This window comes from Drosophila virilis, chromosome 3 (genome assembly GCF_030788295.1).
Source record: "Drosophila virilis strain 15010-1051.87 chromosome 3, Dvir_AGI_RSII-ME, whole genome shotgun sequence".
Taxonomy (NCBI): Eukaryota; Metazoa; Arthropoda; class Insecta; order Diptera; family Drosophilidae; genus Drosophila; species Drosophila virilis.
The window spans coordinates 8,761,598-8,782,500 of record NC_091545.1 but is presented as its reverse complement, the minus strand read 5'-3'; the positions used below and the strand labels follow the sequence as shown (position 1 = coordinate 8,782,500).

The 20,903-nt window shown below is 42.4% G+C and overlaps 1 protein-coding gene across 2 annotated transcripts in view; it reads right to left on the bottom strand.

The window, feature by feature from the left end:
• Eip74EF (Ecdysone-induced protein E74) overlaps positions 1–20,903 on the bottom strand; it is a 44,297-nt gene that overhangs the window by 6,498 nt on the left and 16,896 nt on the right. Inside the window, exon 1 of one of the 2 annotated variants that reach the window (XM_002046788.4) lies at positions 8,992–10,672. The exons of the other annotated variant lie outside the window; for it this stretch is intronic. Coding sequence (XP_002046824.1) covers positions 8,992–10,138 — 1,147 coding nt within the window. The 5' untranslated portion in view covers positions 10,139–10,672. Of the gene's footprint in view, positions 1–8,991; positions 10,673–20,903 lie in introns of those variants that run through there. 2 annotated transcript variants of the gene reach the window in all.

Genomic DNA, 20,903 nt, shown 5'->3' with positions numbered 1-20,903 from the left:
TATATACTCAAAAGCTGCTGTAAAAGTATGGCACATTTACATACATTTGTATTTACACACAAGCCAGACATTCGAACGACCTGTGTGTGTGTGTGTGTGTGTCTCTGCCAAGTCGTGACGGAAATTGCGGGCAAGCAGCAGCTAAATCAGCTGTGGCCTGCAACACGCTGCCTCAAACCCGCCCCGCCGCAGCTCGCCAACTGCTTCGAGTTGTTCGTTGGTTATTTTTTTTTCGCAGTGGAAAATCAACTTTTATTTCTTTGGCGGAAACTATAAACATTAGACGCAACGCACACACAAGTTTTTACTTGTTTTTAGAGAATTTTCCTTTTCGATATTTCGGCACTTTGGTTTGCCCAAGTCTGAGCGGAAATGCCTGTCAATTGTTGTTGCCTATGTATTTCGCAGATATTTATTGTTTTTTTTTTTTTTTTTTCGTTCTTCTGGTTATTAGAGGAAATGCTGCCACGTGACGCGGCTGTTGCAGCGGCCAACAAGGCGTATGCGTAATGTGGCACAGCTGCGAGCAGCAGACGTTGCGTATACGTAATGTCAATTTATGTGCATAAGCCATCTAGTTGCATGTCTCGTTGACATTTAGAATAAGCAGCAAGTGAGGGATTTTGTGTGTTTTGTTCTTTTGCGCACCTGTTACACCTGGCGTATGGGCAATGTGCAACAGAGATTACGCATACGCACGGTGACACACACAAAACGCAGACTGTTAACTGTAACGAAATTGGCAAATCCATTTGTAAGGTGCTCGAAGAGGCACCGTTACGCCCATTTACACACACACACACACACACACACACACACACACACAGAGAGAGGCGCATTAAGCATTGCAATGGTGCGCCAAATGCGCGCTGACCTCTAAAAATGCGGTCTATTAAAAACAAAAATAAAGCCAAACAATTTAATATATTGTGAGAAAACAACAATTGGCCAACATGAGCTGGAGCTGTACAGGTGTGTGCATGTGTGCATGTGTGTGTGCAATTAACGTTAGAGTCATGTGCAGAGCTCCACATACTTTTTTTTGTGTTGCCTTTTTTTTTTTTTTTGCCTATTGGCATTATATTATTATATGTATTTCCCTGCCCGAATTTGGACTTGAACTGCCTCGTTGATATGTGCGCGGCGTTTTGGGACAGTTACATCACAATTCACAATTCACAGTCACAATGGAGCCGCAGCATTTGCGAATAGTAGGTCAATGTAGGTATGCAGCGTGCCTGTTGTTGTTGTTGTTGTTGCAGCTGTTGTTGTTGCCATGATTAGTTGCTTTTAATGTAGACACATTAAATATATGTATGGGTATAAACAAATTGTGCCAAAGGCTTGACGCACCCCAACAGCAAGCAAGCGATTACAGGGTATTGCAGCGTCGAGCCTGCCAAAAGTAGTTTTGTTTGTGTACAAAAGTGTTTTGTTTACAGTTTCTGGCCATTTCCGAGGAAGCAGCTCGTTTTGTCTGACAATTGCAACAACAACAACTGCTCAGCTTTGTGTGTGTGTGTGTGTGCGTTTGTTGTTGTAGTTGCTGTCTTATTGCGGTATTGGCCTATTTTGTATTTAAGTTTGAGCTGTGGGTGCGGGGTTTTTTTTTCTCAGTAACAAGAAATTTATGAGCTTTAAGCTGATTTCAGATGTGTTAGCCAAATAAAATGGAGTTTGATTTAAACTAACTAGAGACAAAAATATGTTTTAAGTAGAAACTCTTTCTATTTTGGCAATTGAATAGTTTTTGGTCATGTTTGCTGCAGGATCTACATACATACATACATACATATGTTATATGTAGCATGCAAGACAAGAAATAGATAAAATGCTACTTTATTGCAATGCCAAAAACAAAGCTAACGATAATAAAAAGCAGCCAAAAATGTGTGTACATTGTGCATGTGTGTGTGTGTGTGTGTGTGTGTGGGTTTCACAGCGAAAGCAATTTGAGTGTGGCAACAACAACAATAACAATAACAATACGGGTAACAGCAACAACTGCGGCGCTGACGACCGATTAACCAAAAGTAATATGCGAACAACAGCAAAACAGACAAAAGAAAGCAACAGCAGCAACAACAGCAACAACAACAACAACAACAACAAGAGCAGCAACAGCGACAACGACGACAACAACTCAAAAGTTCTATATTTAAATATTATAATTTATGTGTTTGTTTGGCTATTGTACATGTGCATACATACATACATACATGCATACGTACATGCATACAGCTGTACATTCATACATACTAATGTAGAAGTTATTGCTGTTGCTGTTGTTGTTGTTGTTGCTCTCTTCCCCATTCGCCCATTCCCGTATTCCCATCATGGGACTGCTTCCGTCAGCGAACTCAGTTCCCAGTTCATTCCCACTTTCCGTTCCCAGTTCTGGCTGCCGCTCTCCCATATGCGACACTCTTTCGCTCTCTTCCTCTCGCACTCTCCGCAAATTCCTGTTCTGCGTGTGCATTGTTGTTGCTGCTGCTGCTGCTTTGGCTGGCTTATTTTGGCTTTCATGCCTCTGCTGCGGCGCGCTGTGTGTGAGTCTTTCACACTGCTTGTGTATGGGTACAAAGAATAAAAGCCGCTGTCGGCAGTTGCTGTTGTTGTTGTTGTTGTTTCTTTTGTTCTTGTGTTTGTGAGTTGCTGTCGTCGTCGTCGCTGCCTCTGCCGCTGCCGCTGCCGTCGCTGGGCGCATTTGTTTGCCTGAGTCTGTGCGTGTGTGTGAGTGTGTTGTGTGCTTGTGCGCTTTTTGGAAATTCAGTCTCAAGTTCAAGGTCTCGCGGATAACGCACACACATGCAGACAAGTGCGAGACGCACACACACATGTGTGCGATTCTTATTGCTTGTTTAAGCTACGTGTATGTATGTATGTATGTATGTCTGTGGACTTAAAGCAGCATTTCTCATTATGTGCATCTGTATTGGTGCTGGGTGTTTACTTTTTGTTGCTGTGTTGTTTTTTGTTTTTTTTTTTTTCGTTTTGCCTTTATTATATGTATACAGTTTGTTTGCATATATTGTACACATTTAAAAATAAAATAAGGAGCAGCAAAAAATTAAGAAAGAAAAAAAAAGCGCAGCGACTACAAAAATTATTCCTCAATATTTCCGCATCAAGAATTGATACCAAGTTGTTGTTTTTGTTGTTGTTGATGTTGATTTGTTGTTGTTGAAATTTTTATTATTGCTGTCATTTATTTCATTTCACTCTTGATACAGAAATTTCTCGTTGAATACAAAAGGAAATGCATATGTACAGTTGTATGTACGCATGCATGTATGTATGTATGTATGTACATGTGTGTGCATATGTATACACATGTGTGCATATGTGTATTGTAATTTTTGTGAGCTGTTTTTTTTTGGTTATTTTGTTTGGTTTTGTTTTGTGTTTTTTTGGGCAGCATTTTATTGAGCATTTGAATTTTTTTAAATTATATATATTTTGATTATTCTCATATGAATATTTATGCATATAATATGCATAGAGATTGTCGCATTTGTTTGATACGCAATTTGTTATCTTGCCGAATAAATTTTGTAACCATTTTTTCTCTCAATATTCCTTTGTTAAATGCGAATACCCTGTAGTAAGTTGATAAAGGGTGTATGCCAGATGTGTAAGTCCCTTTTCAGATACTTCTAATGCAATAATATTACATCAAGTGATGTAAGCAAGGGGAACGTATTAAGTACAAAAGCTACATGTACATATATTATGAATACCCTTTAATAAGAAGGGAGCAAAGGTAGAATAAGATCTTGATCTTATCAAACTCTAATCTTAGACAGATGATGTATCTGGTGATGTAAGGCAGAGGAAAATCGTATATATGTATACATGAATACATATGTATGTATATGCATGTAAAGTTAAGAAAAGTAAGCGTATGCAAAGGCAATTCTCTTTCTTTTAAGTGCTGTAAACATCATCTTAATAAGATGTTTGTATATTCATTTCTTTTGACCCTTTTAACAGACAATTTTATAATGAAGGCATAAAGTATTCTGATGGACTCTTCAGTTAATCAAAAGTCTCATTAAGTATGCAATTAATTCTGCATATTGCTTTTTATTTTTATTTTTTTTTACCGGATATTACATAATTTTGGTTTATTCTGGTCATTCGCTCTGTTGCCAATTCTCACACCTGTCATAATTAGCGCTTTCTCTGCAGAGTTCTTATATATATATATATATATATATATATATATATATGTACATTAGCCCGATCTCATTCTTTATCTAATATGTATCTGGCGCGTGACGCCTCGGCAATAATTTTGCATTACAAGTGCTAATTGGGCTGTGTGTTAAATTTGTTTCTCTTTTTTATAGAGTATATATATATATATATAAATATTTGTGTGTGTATATGTGTATATACTATATAGGAGTATACTAAGAGTCATGCTGTGCGCTCTTCTGCACACCCACAAATCAGAAATTTAAACCAAACAATCGATTAAATAATTAATCAACAATAACAACAATGCATGCTCGAGTTTCTGATTAGCCGATTTTCCAATCAGATTTATAATTATATTTCAGCATTTTATATGTGACATAATCCCAGTTATCTCTGACTCTAACACAGACTCACGCACACACACACGCACACACACACACGCACTCTCGTTAACTCTCTCTTTCAGGCTGATTATCAATTATCGCGCCGCAATCAGCGGACAGATAAGGAGACCCCACGAATAACCATGCTGGGCAAATGCTAGAGAACTGCGCCGGGCAATTAAATGCGCTTACAAAACGCACACACACACACACACGTATACACACACGCATGCATAGATAGACAGAAATCGAGACATGGCGCTTACATAATTCTAAAAAGTCAGCCGTATTTGGGTTAAGCTAAAGAAAATGATTTGCTAATTTCTTGCGCTGAAACGAGAAATTTAAGTTTTTCCGTGCGCCACACTCTCGCTCTCTCTCTCTCACTCAGGCGTTCTCCCCCTCTCCTTCTCTCTCTCTCTCTCTCTCTCTCTCTCTTTCCCTCTCTAGCTCTTTCTCTAGTTGTGTGTGTGCTCAGTTGTTGCCAATCTATTCCCAACCTACCTCAAAATGTTTTGCGTTAGGCCTCAAAGCAACAGACCTCGTTGTGCAGCTGTGGGTTGGCGCACGACTGGGCGGGCGACGGGCGGCGGGTGGAGGTGGGTTCAGGCTAACAACGTAGACGACGTCGCTCTTTTACACTATTTCCCACACACACACACACACACACACACACACACACAGATGCATGCACACACAATCGCATGCTTACAGAAGCTGAAGCTGCGCTGCTTACTCATGTAAAGGGAGCAGACAGAGCGGATGAGAGGGAGGGAAAGAGAGGGAAAGAGAGAGAGAGAGAGCGTAACAAGCTTGTAAGCGCTCGTTGCGCTCTTCGCCTCATGTCGCAATTGAAAGTTGCCTCGCATTCTGCTTGTGACTGCGTGTGTGTGTGTGTGTGTGTGTGTGTGTGTGTGTAGTTGTGGGCGGTGAATTGGGAACGGGAGCAGAGCTGTGGTTGAAACCCCAAAAGGTTGAAGGTAAAACAAAATCAAAAGCAAAACAAACCAAATAAAGTCGTGTAGAAAAAGGTTAAAATAAAATTGAAAAAAAAAAAAAATGATTGCATGTTGTAAGAGGGCAATACACACACACACACACACATGCGTGTTTACTATACTCTCTATGTGTGTGCGTGTGTGTGCGTGTATAAAATAACCAAATAAAGTTTGTCAAAAGAGTTTTGTGAAAGCAACAACAAAATATTTTTTGTTGGTTTTTGGTAAAATTTGAAAAGAATTTGCTGAACTAAAGTTTCCCAGCGTTGCCACAAATGTTGATCGAGATGATAACGTGGACTTTTTTTTATTTATTTTTCTTATATCAAAGGGAGGGGTTGGGCGGGGGTGTGGAACAGCTTCAGCACGAGCTGCTGGCTGATTTGAACGCTTTGGCATTTATGATTTGATTTCGAGGCACCAGCATTTTGAGCATTCTGCGGGCCAAGTTTGCGGTTTGCAGGAAATTAAAAGCCAGAAAATGCATTCAAAAAAAAAGCCGGGCGATTGTGAGGCAATTTAATGCAAGTTAACGACAACAAAACAAATGCTCAGTTAAAAAGAAAAAGAAAGCAAAGGATATTACCTATATAATAGCTAAGTGCCTGACAAACTGAAAAATAGTTCTGCTAACAGAATTAAACAGATTAAAAGCCAATTTTTAGATTTGTATCTGCAAGATACATTTCTGTTCTAGCTAGGAAGGGAAGGAGATTAAATGCCCTTCTTAAATTTGTATCTTTAAGATACATTTCTGTTCTAGTGCCGAGCATCTAGTTAGGGAGCGAAGGCAGATTAAAGTCCTTTCGTTTAATTTGTATCTTTCAGATACGTATCTGTGCCAATTCCGATTGTCTAGAATGCATTCAGTTAAATATAAACATTGTCTCCAGCTGTAGTCAACAGGTTTATATAAATATGCACGTCTTGGGGTTTAGTTAAATGTCAGTTTATTTCTGCCAGAGCTTTCATTTTCAGTGCTTCGACAATTCATTCGCGTCCAGCTGGCAATTGCATAAATCTGTCAAAGCCATGTACTCCATAACCCGAATTCCGGCTAAGAATCCTGCTCAGTTCTTAAACCCCCTCCCCCTCCGCTACACACACACACACACACACACACACACACGCAACGCCCACTTAGCAGAGCTGCGAGCGACGCGCATTTCCGCTAATACAAAAATTTCAAGTACCTGACGCCCTTTTAAGAACAAGTACATATATCCATCTGTATGCGTATATAGATTATGTGCCATGTATTGTAGTATTTATTTAGTGCATATGTATGTGTGTGTGTGTGTGTGTGTTGCAACTTTTGTATTTAACGTTGAGATTCCCTGCAGCCAAATCGGAGCAAAGGCAACAACCGCTTGCAAAAGTCAAAAGAGACGCCCGTGTCAAATAGAGGAAACAAGTTGTTGGCTGCTTATGCGAAGGGTTACCTCTAGAGCCAGTCGAAGTCTACTACTAACACACATACACATGTAACAAGTGCCAACACACACACACACACACACACACACACACAAGCACACAGCAGTCCCCCAGTTGGCAGTTGCCAGTTGGCGCCTTGGCAATTCGCCGCAGCAGCAGCGTTCAAGCAACTGAGAAACTATTCCACACACACACACACACACACAAGCAAAATATTACAATTTACGACACACACACACACACACGCATACAGAGTGAATGCAGCGCGAATGGCAAAGCAAAGCAAAGTGGAGAGCATTTGATAGTTGAGCGGCATTGCCGCTCGCTAGAAAGCTCCTCGCACACACTAACTCTCCCTCTCTCTCTCTCTCTCTCTCTCTCTCTCTTTCTCGCTCTCACACGGCTCTGCTGTAGTTGTAGTTGTTGCTGCTGCTGCTGCTGCTGCTGTGCGTTTGCCGCCTAAAGTAATCAATAAAATTGTTGAGGTGGGTTAGGAAACTGTTACGAAGCTGTTGCCGCTCTTTGCTCAAACAGCGACGCTGGCAGCGACGTTGCCGTCGCCGTCGCCGTCCCCGTCGCCGTTGTCGTCGTCAGCGGAAATTGCGCTATTTTAAATAATGTTTATTTTGCGTTTGGACGTCTTTGTTTTTTGTTTGGGGGAGCGCATTTTTTTTTGTTTTTTTGTTTTCTTCTTCTTTCTGTTATAAATTTTGCTGTTGTTGTTGTTGTTGCCAAATTGTCATTTCACAATTTTGGTCTACTAAAAGTTGAAAGATTCAAAGCGAACCTCAAATAGATTTCGACAAAAGCTGCCACAGTCTTAACAGAAGCTGCCACATACGCAGGCCAATAGATACAAGTTTTAACAGCAGCAGTTACGCACACACACACACACACACACAGACACACATGTCCATTAATCAAATATGTGTTTGTCAGTCAAGTTTTCAAGATATATGCATATATATATATATATATACTATATACAGATAAAGAACGTTAAAAAAGAATTATAAGAAACTCATTCATTTTTAAATACAAATTACAGCCACAAATTAAGTTCTTGTTTCTATTCTTAATTCAAATGCTAAAAAGTTATTTTAAAAGTGTGTTTAATACATCATGATGTAAGAAGCACCAACAAATGTTAGTCAAACATTGTACATCTTGATGTAAAGATGTAGATACGTGTAAGATTTAACCAAATCATTCTGGAAGTTTCTATAGGGTATTTCGCAGTCAAGCACTGCTGACTTAATCAGCATGTTTGCCATAATCTTGATGTAAAAGCATGATGTATATAAATAAATAACAATACATAAATGTATAGTACATCTTGATGTAAGTATTCTGGTCAATCATTCATCTAAGTATTGTTAAGATGTACGAATATAAATTGGCTGTACTTTTTCGGCTGATGGTTTAGGGTATATTCTAGTCAAGCACTGCCGGTTTAAGCAGCTCCTATGCAATACATCATGATGTAGAAAAAAAACATACCTCAACTATTCCAGAAGTTCGTATGGGATACATGCAGTCAAGTTATTCAGTGTATGACTACTTTAGAGATTGGATTAGGATATATCCGATCAAGGACTTTAAATATCACATCATGATGTATGAAAATACATGATGTATACAAAGATAATAGGATGTAATATACATATATAGAGATGACTTATGCATAAATGAATCTTAAAAATGGTTTGGCATATATCCAGTCAACCCCGCAATACATCTTGATGTATGCAAATGCATGATGTATATATAAATATAAGATGCAGCTACACTTTTCTATACATTTTGTTGTACATAGTTATATGATATAATAAAGGCTATATCCTGGTCAAGACCCGTTCTTAAGAGAAATATATATGCTAGCTGTACAGTCGTCTAGAGTTTTTTCTAGGGTATTTTCTAGTCAAGCACACCCGCCCATTGGACCATTATCTCATTAACAATTTGCCACTTACAGTAGCGCTTCATCAAGCTCTTCTTGTAGGCGGCGGAGCGTTCCGCCGGCTTCAGCCGCATCCTCGCCCGTTCGCAATGCGTGGATGCATCTTCGTCGGATTCTGTGCCGGAGTAAGTGCGTCCCCGTCGCCGGCTGCATGTAGAGGCGCCTGCTGACGAAGACGTCGCCGCTGCTGCGGCTGCATTTGCCGCTGTCGCGGCGCTGCTCAGCGAGAGATCGAGAGGTGAGTCGTAGCCGTTTTGGTACTGCAGCTCGAGCAGCTCCTCATCGTTGGAGGCATCCGCCTCGATGTCCGCATCGGCGTCCTCCTCGAGCGCTTCCTCGTCCTCGATGTCGCTCATTTGCTGTGGCAGCTGTGTATGTGTCTGCTGCTGCTGCTGCTGCACTTGCAACTCGTTGCTGCTGGTGATGACGCTGCTGCGCTGCAGCTGCTGCTTGCGCTCCCAAAGTATCTTGGAGACATCGTCCAGGGTGCTGCGCGTCTTGTCTGGCTCGGATTGATGCTGCTGCTGCTGCTGTTGCTGCCTCAGGTGATTGTAGAGCACTTTGAACTCGCGGCAATCTGTTGCACACACATCCTCCTCCTCCTCCTCCTCCTGCTGCTGCTGCTTCTCCTTTTTAACCTTCTCCTGCTTGGCCTGTGCCTGCTCCGTTTCCTCAGCTGCTGCCTGCTCCTTTGTCTCTTCTTCAGCTTTGCTGCCAGCTGCTGCGGCTTCCTTTTCCACTGCAGGAGCTAAATCTGGACTTAGACTTGGAGCAGGTCTTGGACTCTGTCGCTCTGACTTGATCTCATCTATGGCACCTGCAATTGCTGGTTTACTTGGCTCCGACTTCGCATCCTTGGCTGATACTGACGCTGACGTGGGCGCTGGTGATGTGGGCGTCTGGTGCGCCAGGGGCGAGGCGACTGGTGTTGGCGTGGGCGTGGCACAGCAGGCAACAGCCGTAGGCGAGGCCGCCGGCGAGGCAGACGCAGAGCCTGACACGGACGAGGCGGAGCAGGCGGACGACAGCGACAGCAGCGACGACGAGGAGCTCGACGAACTGGAACTGGAGATGGATGAGGATGATGAGGAGACGTTCGAGAGTGCCGCCGTCGCAAAATTGTGCGCCGTGGCGGCCACCAAATGTTGCACCATTATCATTTTAACAGTTTCTAAATAGATAACACAGACACGCACACACTCACGTTCTCTATAGAATGCACATGCTTTCGATGTATATATATATATATATATATATATATATATTTGTATATTATTTGTGTATTTCAGATATTGCGCTACAATTTTGAGGTATATTTGCACTATTTTGTTGTGATTGGCCGTTGGCGCCGCCTGCAGCTAAGCACATCTTTGTGGCAGGCCATCAACGGGCGGCCAATGGGGCAACGCGCCACACGCAACGCGAATACGCGGAAACAAACGTAAAGTCCGTCCGGCAAGAGCGAATTCTGCTTCGCAGTTTGCCGTTGCTTTTGCTGTGTGCTACGCTGTGTGTGTTTGGCTTTGCTTTGCTGTCAGCCGCCGCACGTCATTTATCTCTTACGGTATCAGCAAAACTAAAATCTAAAGTCAGCACAAAAAGCACTGCCGAGTGTTTATTAGGCGCAAACAAACGTTGCAGGCGGCGACTGCGACGCGACTGCAGCGTGCGATGTTCGCGACGTCGACGTTTCTGGCAAAAGCGCGCGCGCGCCCCACTCACAAACACAGCGACGCACTCACAGAGAGCGCAAGAGACTGAGAGAGAGAGAGAGAGAGAGACAGGTGGGAAGGCATAAGGCGAAAAAAAAAAATGAGCAAACGACTGCGACTGCGACAGCGACCGCGACAGCGACTGAATGGGGCTCGCTTGCTCGGCTCGCGCCAACTGGAAGAGCGCGAGCCACGAAATGTTGTTGGTAGCGACGCTGCGCTGCTATTGCGAAAACGATGTCGATGTCAGCGTCGGCGTCGCCGTCGCAGTCGCAGTCGCAGTCTCAGCCGGGAGCGCACCAAAATGGTAAGTAAACGTAACAGTTTTGCGTTTCGCGAGAGCAAAATGTTTGCCGCTCTGCTCTCCGCTTCTGTTGCTGTTCGTATGTTAAATGTAAATTAATATGTGCGTACGCTTGTGCTTACATCTGTTTGCATGTGTGTGTGTGTGTGTGTATGTGCACGGCTGCTGGCGCTGCTGCTGCAGCTAAGGCTGTCTATGTATTGGGTGGTTTTGTGTGCCACATGCGCATTTGCATTGCATTTCTCCTCTAGGGACATTGAGTGGCAAACATAGCCAAACGGCACAGTGGGGCAGAATACAAAAGTTATCAGATGAAACATATGCATTGAATGTAACAGGCGAAAATGCGTACAAACCGATGTACATGTGTACATATTCGATACATACATACATATACATGTGAATAGATATTCGTATTCATGAGAATCGCAGAGTAGGGCCATATTTAAAAAGGCTTTTCTTTCAATATTTAGCACAGCGGGAAGCAAATTTGGTCTGCGTTTGACAGATGACAATGTACACACACCCACACATGCATGCATACTAAAATACACACATCAATACTCTAGATGTTGTGGGATTGACAAAATGATTAACTGCAAACCTGCATGGACTGAGTGACTGAAAACTGAAAACCCTCCCCTGGGACGTCATATTAAAGCCAAGCTGAACTTAAAACTCCATATTCTAAGAGTAAATATTTATAATATTTTCAAATACGGTTCTAAACTACAACTAAAATATTAACTTACCTATTTAGGTCTAGCACCCTACAGAGTCTTATACAATCCTGTTTCCATATAAATCCATTCAGCAACCCATTGATAAGTTATCTAAGAGGGCAACTGAACGACATAAAGCTTCCACCATTATCTAATGTTTTCGATATTATAAAACACAGTCCAAATTTAAGACTAATTCTCCGAGAACTAACTTAAGCTTATTTAAGCCTTAAAACCCTTCCTATCTTTTCTAGTTAGCCTGATCTACAGGCCAGATCCCATACAATCGCAATTCATATATAAAAACGTATGCATACAAGCAAACTCACACACACACACACACATGCACGTATATTTGGCCGCCTCTCTTGTAATAGCCGCTGCGACCCAGACCCAGTGCGTTCACTTCAGTGGAGCAAGTGGCGAGCAATTGCAGCTATCTGGGCCCCCAAATGGGTCAGGCCAAGTCAAAAGGGCTGCGCGATCATGGGGGAGCAGCAGCAGCGAGTGTATGTGTGTGCGAGAGCTCGACAAGTGAGCAGGAGGTAATGATGCCGGCGTCGACGTTGACGTCGACTTCGACGTCGCTGCTGCAATATCATCGTGCAATCGCAACGACTATGACTCAATGCAAGAGTGTGCGAGAGAGAGAGAAAGAGAGTGGGATGGAGAGAGAGAGAGAACAAGAGTACTCTCTCAACCGCTGTCGCCGTCTCCGTCTCCGTCGCTGTCGCTGCCGTTTGACGATGGCAGTAGAGCAAATTTTCACTTTCCGTTTGTTTAGTTGTTGGGGGCCTTTCCATTTACTTGGCAATTGCAATTGTGTGCGTGTGCGTGTGCGTGTGCGTGTCTGTGTATTTGTTTCTCTCTCTCACAGCTCAACATGTGTGCCTGAATATTGCAAATAAAGGAAGCAGAACAAGAGCTATAGAAGAAGAAGATGAAACAGAAGGAAGAGTTTGGCGTTTGTGCAAAGAGAGGGAAGGAATGGGGCAGGGAAAAGGGGGTGTGGAAGCCATGGGGAGAACTTTAATGAGGCGACGACGACGACGACGACGACGTCGTTGGCGACACAGACATACTTTTGCTAAGCTAGTGTGTGTGCAAAATGAGTCCAATGTACCGACAACTGGTAGCTGGTCAAGGGAGGCGAGCGACTGGGGGAGGGGAGCACAGACAGCTCCTTTGGCAACAACACAAAAAAACAGACACACACACAGCCAGAGCTAGAAAGATGGAGGTAGACCGAGAGAGAGAGAGGGAGAGAGGGAGAGCAAAGCGGGGCACAGACACAGAGACGTAAAAGAATTTTGAAGAGGAAGCGCATTAGGTGGCTTTGCTTTGGGGCTGGGCACCTCGACATGTCGGGACGGACTGCCAATTGAGTTGGAACTGGAACTGGAACTGGAACTGGAACTGAAACTGCGACTGAGTGCTGATAGCTTAGGCTTGTGTTGTCGATTCATGTTTCATGTTTCAACAAAAGTCATTGAACAGACGCCGACGACAACAACTGCAAATGCTTGACTTCTGCTCCTGCTTCTGCTCCTGCTGCTCCTGTTCCTGCTGCTGGCAACGTCTCGGCTCAGACGTTAAGTCAATGGTTAGGAAGTGTCGGAAATGTATCGCATTACTGTGCTGCGATGGAGGTGAAGGGGAATGTTAGGGTGTGTAGCTACCGCCTCCAACTCCCTTTGAGTATCATGCGAATCGCCGCGTCATCGACAACTGCGACAACTGCGACGGCGACGGCGACGGCGAGACAACATTTTCGGAGTAAACAGCAGTGAATGACCTCATATCATCTAATACACGCGCCATGCGCCCAAACCCAGTCAACAGACCTCCGCCTCCTACAACACCCCACCCCTTCTCCATTCCTCGCCAGCTGCGACTGACTAACCTGCAGACGGTCGAGGAGCTTGCCAGCTCTCATTCTCAATCACAGTTACTCGACGATTACGATGGCAACGGCGACGACGACGACGACGACGTTTGTCAAACTTATTTGTGCTCCTCCATTCACGAAAAATTATCAGACTTGTAATTGTTACGGTTTCCACTGCTTTCTGGCTGGAGCAGAAGGGGGGTGCGTCGGGGGCGGTGCCGACTTGTTAGGTTGCTGGGAGATCTCTTTGTTTGACGGTCGGTAATCTGGTCAATGATGTTAGTTCTTTGTCTGCCCAGCAAGCAGTGGGTGGTGTGGGCGGGCGGGGTCACTTGTAGGTTAAACGAGCGACGTTTATGACGGCTGCGTTTGATTTTGATATGGATTTAGATTTAGATTTAGATTTTAATGCCAGCCAGATAAGGGATACAAATTCAGCTTGATTGTCGCCATAAGCTGAAGCATAATTTTAACATTTGACCTGCGGGGATATGGAGATTAAAGAGAGCGAGATGGGAGAGAGGGAGATGGGGAAAGACTGAGAGCAATTTGCAGCAGATGCAAGTGAAAGTGAAAATTTCTGGAATATATTGGCAATTTTTGAGTGATAACAAAGCAAAACATTGACTTCTGACAGATTCCGGAATATTTTGGAAGTTTCTGGTGATAACAATACGAGTATTTTAGACAATTATCAAAAACAGATTTGACAGACGTATTATTTTTGGTAATTACATTATTATCTGGGAGATATTTTAAGGACTATATTATGGACAATTTTTACTAAAAAGTAATAAAAACAAAGGGAAATCTCAAGACTTTTGCAGAGAGCTGAAAGCTGTATAGTTTTATATATAATCATAGCTATATATATATATAATCATATATTATATATGAATTTGAAGCTGAAATTTCAAACCTGCTTCACATAAAGTAACTATAGTAAAATTTCCGCCTGGAAGGTCAGTCATTCATTCAGTCAATCAATCAGTCACTCATTCATTCAGTCAGTCAGTCTATCAATATACACAAGTAAATAAGTTTAAAATTTGTTGGCTTAGTCAGTCAATCATTCAATCAGTCAGTCAGTCATTATACACAAGTTATCAAGCTGATGAAGTTGGCATAAAACTCATAATTGATTAGGTTAATAATAGTAGACCCAACAGATCAATCAGTCACTCATTCAATCAACAAGTCAGTCAATCAATAAAAAGTAAAAACCAGATAAATATGGCCAAGACTCATAAATGGTAAGGTTAATAATTGCTGGGCCAACAAACGCTTGTGAAGAGCTCGCAGTTTTCTTTTGGCTGGCTTCAGGAAATTTCGAGTCGAGTTTTCAGCATTGTTTTCTTTTAATTGAATATGTTTTTTCTTCATCTATTTTGGTTGCAGTTTTCGTTGTAGTTGCAGTTGTGTATTGGCATTCACCTTTTCATTCAAAAAGCGACTAGCTCAGCGCTTTTATTGCCTCACAGCGGCAACCTTCAGTGCAACTGTTTCCCCATTTCTTAACAACAACAACAACAACGGCAACACCTGAAAATGATTACGTTAGCCGAGAAGTTCAGTTACTTAAAAAAACTATACAACGCACTTGACCCTCAGCGAAAGACATAAATATCATTGTTATTAACATTGGAGCCGCAAAAAAAAAACAAAACCAAAAACAACTGTTGTCAACTCTCGGCTGACCCACGCGGCGTATGCGCAACGTCCACAGGTGTAATTAAACGTGTAAATGCGGCCTGTTACATGGCATTTACATGAGCCGGGCACAAAGCAGCAACAAAACAGCTACCGACGCAGCCCTTGAAGTTTGTGGCTTAAAGCGCACTCACAAGCAGAAAGAAACCAGCAAGAAGTTAGAGAAGCAGCCGCAACTGCAACAGATTTCGCATATTACAGAATTGTTTTCAAGGGAATAGTTGCAGCAGCAGCAAGAAACAGAGGACAGAGGACAGAGAGAAGTCCTGCTGGAATTGTCCTGGCGCAATCCCAGTTAATGATGACGAGAGCATCCATCGCGTCGTCTGGCTAGTTTTATGTCTTTATGTGTTTTAATTAAAGTTAAACGAAATCGAAAGCCAACCAGACAGCATTAAATGTTGTTCAAAGGAAATGGCTGATGGGGCATCAGCAGATTTGCAGTTGTTGTCTCTATACCCATTGATAAATGTTTAGGTAGGGTATGCTGGACTAGTGCAAGTGCATGTAACAGACAGAAGAAGGCATTCCTGCCAATATCCATATGTCAGAATCGTATGCATAAATATTTAACTAATCAAAATAATAATTTTCGAAAATATATATATATATATATAACTGATCAGAATCATATATAACTGATCACATATATAACTGATCAGACTAGCTGAATTTAAAAAAAATGAGTTGTGAGTTTTATACTCTCCCAATCCACTCGGCAAGCTCGCGTTTTTCTCACTTTTCGATATCTTCACCCTTGATATCGATAAATATCGATTGTGAGACTTTCTTTTACAAACATAACTCAAATATTATAAGAGCTAGATTCAACAAATTTCGTATATAGACTCTCTTATGGAATACCTTGCTTAAGCATATTTTATTTTATGCCTACATGCCCTTCATTCCCATCAAATGCAAAAAAACCCTCATTTATAAAGTTCCAGCCTTGCGCTTGGGAATACACACATTGGGCACTGAAAATTTCATAAAGATTGGCCTGTAAACAACAGAGATATATAAGAACCTATTCTCTATAAAGTAGGTCTAAGGAAAGAAGAAACACAGCGTCTGCCTATGTGTGTGTGCATCATAATATATATAGACGTGAGGTCGCATGTGTGTAAGCTCTGCTCGTCGCTTGAGGGTATCTACCCGTCGATCAGTCCAGTTGTTGGTCTGGCTGTTGTTGGCCATCCACTTGGACTGGCTCTGCCCGTTTGAACGGCGCTTTTCCACTTGCACTTGACAACGAAAATGCCACAACAAAAAAAAAAACAGCAAAGCTGGCACAAACAAACAAACAAGCAAGAAAGACTGAAGGAGGAGGGAGAGAGAGAGAGAGAAAGAGAAAAAGAAAGAAAAACTCGTCAGCCAAACCACAAACAATGGCATCCTACTTTTGGCCACAACAAGTCGCTCATACGCCCCGTTGGCCCGGTTAGACCGTAGCCCGTTGGCATTGTTTGCCTCGTCTGCAGCGCTGCGTCCCTCCCACCGCCCCCTCCGCTACCCGTTGCGTCTTTATCGTTTTTTGGTTTTCCTTTCTATGGCCGCATGTTGCACTTGCACTTTCTTTTTGCATTATGGCGTGTGGAAAAACTTTCGATTTTCTCGCATAAAATGAACAAAAAAAAAACAACCGAAAAGCAAATTATTTTTGCCGTTTTTTTTGTTTTTTGTTTACAGCTGCAAAGAAAATGAAAGCGAGAAGTGCAACAACACGGCGCCGGAGACGGGCGACTCACTGCCAAATCAGTTAATAGGTATGTGAAGGAAAAACAACTCTAATCGGGTTTTCTTTCCCGCACCTGAGAGCAGCGCCCTAAATCTGGGAGCCTCGGGAGCAGCTCCGATGTTGGGCCAGTTTAATTTTATCACAAGCACTTGGGGGTGTCAGAATTTAATCTTCATGGGAGATTATTTGGTGGAGAGTGTACGACTGCCACAATACCCTTTAGCTGGAACTACGAACGAAATATGTTCTCAATGTCTTGCCTGATTTGGGAATTGAAAATTGGGAAACTTTAACGAAAACAGTGTCACCTCTATTCTTGATGTGATAATGGAGGGGCTAAAAATACCATAACCAGATCGTTAAGTATCTGAGAAATGCGGGAAGATCGACCAAGGTCTTCCCCTATATAGATTACAGTGGATGTGAGGGATTATTAAAGCATGCTTATTTCCTTGTGATTGAGTGAGCGCCTATTTCCTTTGAGTGCCTAATTTCTGCTGAGTACGTGAATGATGAAGGATGAAAGGTATGAAAACTAGGTGCCATATCTTTGTAAATGGATGGCAAAATACTAAGAAAGAGCGCCTATTTCCTTTCTAATGGGTGTAAGCGATTATTCCCTTGTGAATTAGTGTATCATATTAAAAAGAGTGCTTATTTCCCTTTGAACGGATATAGGGTATTAGAAACGTTTGTCTATATCCTTCTAAATAAATGTAGGGTATTAAAAAGAGTGCTTATTTCCCTTCAAATTGATGTAGGGTATTTAGAGCGTGCTCCTAACTTCATGTAGGTTCTTAAAAACGCATGCCTTCTGCTTTTCAAATGAATGTAGGGTATCAAAACCGTATTAATATTTTCTTTAAAAATACGCCAATATTAGTCTGAAATCTTGTGCAACTAATCTCGATTTTATATCGATTTAGCTAGCATTTAATAGCCGTATCGATGGTCACGTGCCACCTGCAATCGGAGCAAATTGCGGCTTGAGCTTGAGCCAAGCGAAATAATCATGATTTTCCTAACCGACTTTACCAGGTTGGATGACTTCAGAGCTCCGTTGCATTTGTATGCATCGTCGGTCATTCATAATGAAAGTGAATTTCGCATAGTTTTTCTTTCCTTTGCCCGCGCTCGGATGGAGCGGGAGGGGAGGGGGGGGGGAGGGGATGCAATCAGTGCGGACAGTTGCCAACATTTATCCGTATGTTGTTTGGGCCCGTTTTTCGTATATGGCTAATTTCTAATGCTCTGCCTCTCGCCAATTCGCACTCTCCGTCTGGGTAAGCCAGGCAAACCAGTTGAAGCCAACTTGTTGGCCAACTCGCCGCCCGTCCGTCTGTCCGGACGGCTGGCGGCCGCTTTTGGCATCGTCATCGTGCGGCACTCGGCCCTGGTAACACTGACTGACTAACTGACTGACTTCTTGGCGAAAACGTAAACAGCAAAACCAAAGGAAATCGCTCGCAAAAAGAAAACGTCGCTCGCAGCTCGCATCTGGCATCTGTCTGTGCGCCTGTATGTGTGCGTGTGTGTGTGTGCCACATGTGGCGACTGCAGCGGCCAGTTTCACATGCGATACTATCCGTTGGCTGGCTCTTGATTTTCCCAACTTTTCTGGCCAGTTTCTTGGCTTCAGCGCCCCGGCTCCCAAAGCCGGAAAGTATTTATTTTAATTAACGAACGGAACGTTGAAGCGTCGGAGTATTCGAGTGTTGATTGTATATATATTCCCGAGTCGAGCCGGCGAGTGTGTTTGATTATTGTTTGGCATTTTCTACGATTTCCGAAAGCTATCAATTTCCATGTGTCGACTTTCGCTAGTTGAGTTTTGATCTGAAAGGATTTGCTCAGCGGCATCGCAAGGCGAGGGCTCGTAAAGAAAGAAGTTTGTTGCACTAACATTTTCGCGTTTTTTCCACACTTGCGGGCGGAGTTGCCCAAACCCCCAGCTAACTATGCACCTTGTCCACATAAAATCCTTGCTCTCATGGCTTGGGTTGTGCGTCGATCAGCAATCAGTCAGTCCGTCAATCAATCAATCAGCCCGTTAGTCAGTCAGACAACCTAGATTTGAACGAAATGCTAAGTTCAAGGAGGTGCAAAATCAGTTCTACGAAGCAAACTCTCTGGTGCAGGGTGCAGGGTGCTGGTTCGAATCCTAAACGAAACTATCGACAATTCCTTTTTGGGTTTGCAGAATGCTTTTAAAAGTTTTATTTTAGAAAAACCTTCAAATTTCCTATAGTCTTAACTAATAATAATTATAGAAATTAATTCAATAATAATAATAATAATAAAGATTAATAACAATAATAATAGTACTGTGCAATTATTATCATTTCCATTTAAATGCAGTTTTTCTTTAATATTGTTTACAATTTTTCGCAATAGATTTTTGCAACAATACGTGCAGCTTTGCATGCCCCCCCTCCGCACGCCACACAAGCCTCGCCCCATGGGCGGCAACCTCTGGCAAACACAATGCATCTAATCCCATATCGAAATGCATTGAAATGTTTCTCGAAGTCTCAAACTAAAAGTTGATTAAACTGCACAATAACAAACGGCAACAACAACAATTTTCAAGTTCAACACAATGAATATCAATTTGAAAGAGCTGTTTTGTTGGAAATTTTCCAAAATGTGCAAGTGTGTGCGAGTGTGCGCGAATGTGTGTGTGTGTGTGTGTGTGTGTGTGTGTGTGATGCAGCTGCAACAACAATATGGATAAACTTAATAAACAGAAATTCTCACATATTATCAAGTGGGAGGGACGTCTGATTAGTAGCTATGAAGAAAGAGCCACAAAATCCACTGAGAAAAACTATTAACAAAAAGTTCAAATGCAATCCAACTGCAAATTGTAGCTGCTGTTGTTGTTGTTGTTGTAGTGTCTATGTGTGTAGCTGTATGTTTGTGTGTGTATGCGCTGCCGTAAGTTTCATTTTCATTTGCATACCCTGCAAAAACTAGCTAGATGCGCATCGAACTGATCGACCCTCACGGCTAGAACTACTAAATTTAATTCAATATACGAATATAGTTTCCTGATGTTCTGCATGTATGCATATGTATATATGTATGCATGTATTATATATATGTGTTTTTTCTTAATTAAATATTGACACATTAAAACACATTTAAATTGCGCTTACAGAGTATCTGCTAGTCGCGTGCACTCGCTTTGCCTAGTCTCTACATGTTTTGGTTTTTGTTGTTTGTTTACGTGTTTTATTGAAAAAGATTTTCAATGCCATTATTGTGCATGGCAGTGTCTGTGTGTGTGTGTGTGTGTGTGCGTGTGTGTAAGTTGTAAATGCAAGCAAAGCAAACGTCCGTCTAACTGTACGACCGTCAACCGCAGACATTGGGACAGAGAAGACAGAGACGACAGGCATTAGAGGCGTCGGCAGACGGCGGGCAGTGACGCTGACGCTGACGTCGATGCTGGCGCTGACAGCAACAGCAACAGCAACAGCGACAGCGACTGCAAAAATAGCGTTTGCTGGCGGCAGCAGCTCATCTGACGACGTTCGTTTTCGTTAGCCAGTTACAGCTACTAACATACTGCTTGGACATATATGTGTATGTATATGTATGCATATTTATAGACATGCATATGTATGTGTGTGCATGCATAGTTGAATGTAATACGCACTTGTGAAAAGGTTGAACTTAAAGCTATGCTGACAAATTTAAAGTCAATTACATTTTGTCCGCTCTGCTCCATTCTATCGTCCGCCATTTTGTATTCCTTTTCTACGCAATTTCTATGCTTAAGGAACAGCAGCAAAACTGCAAGAGACCGATTCGTGCACTAACTGGAACCTGGTTCATTTGAGCCTTTG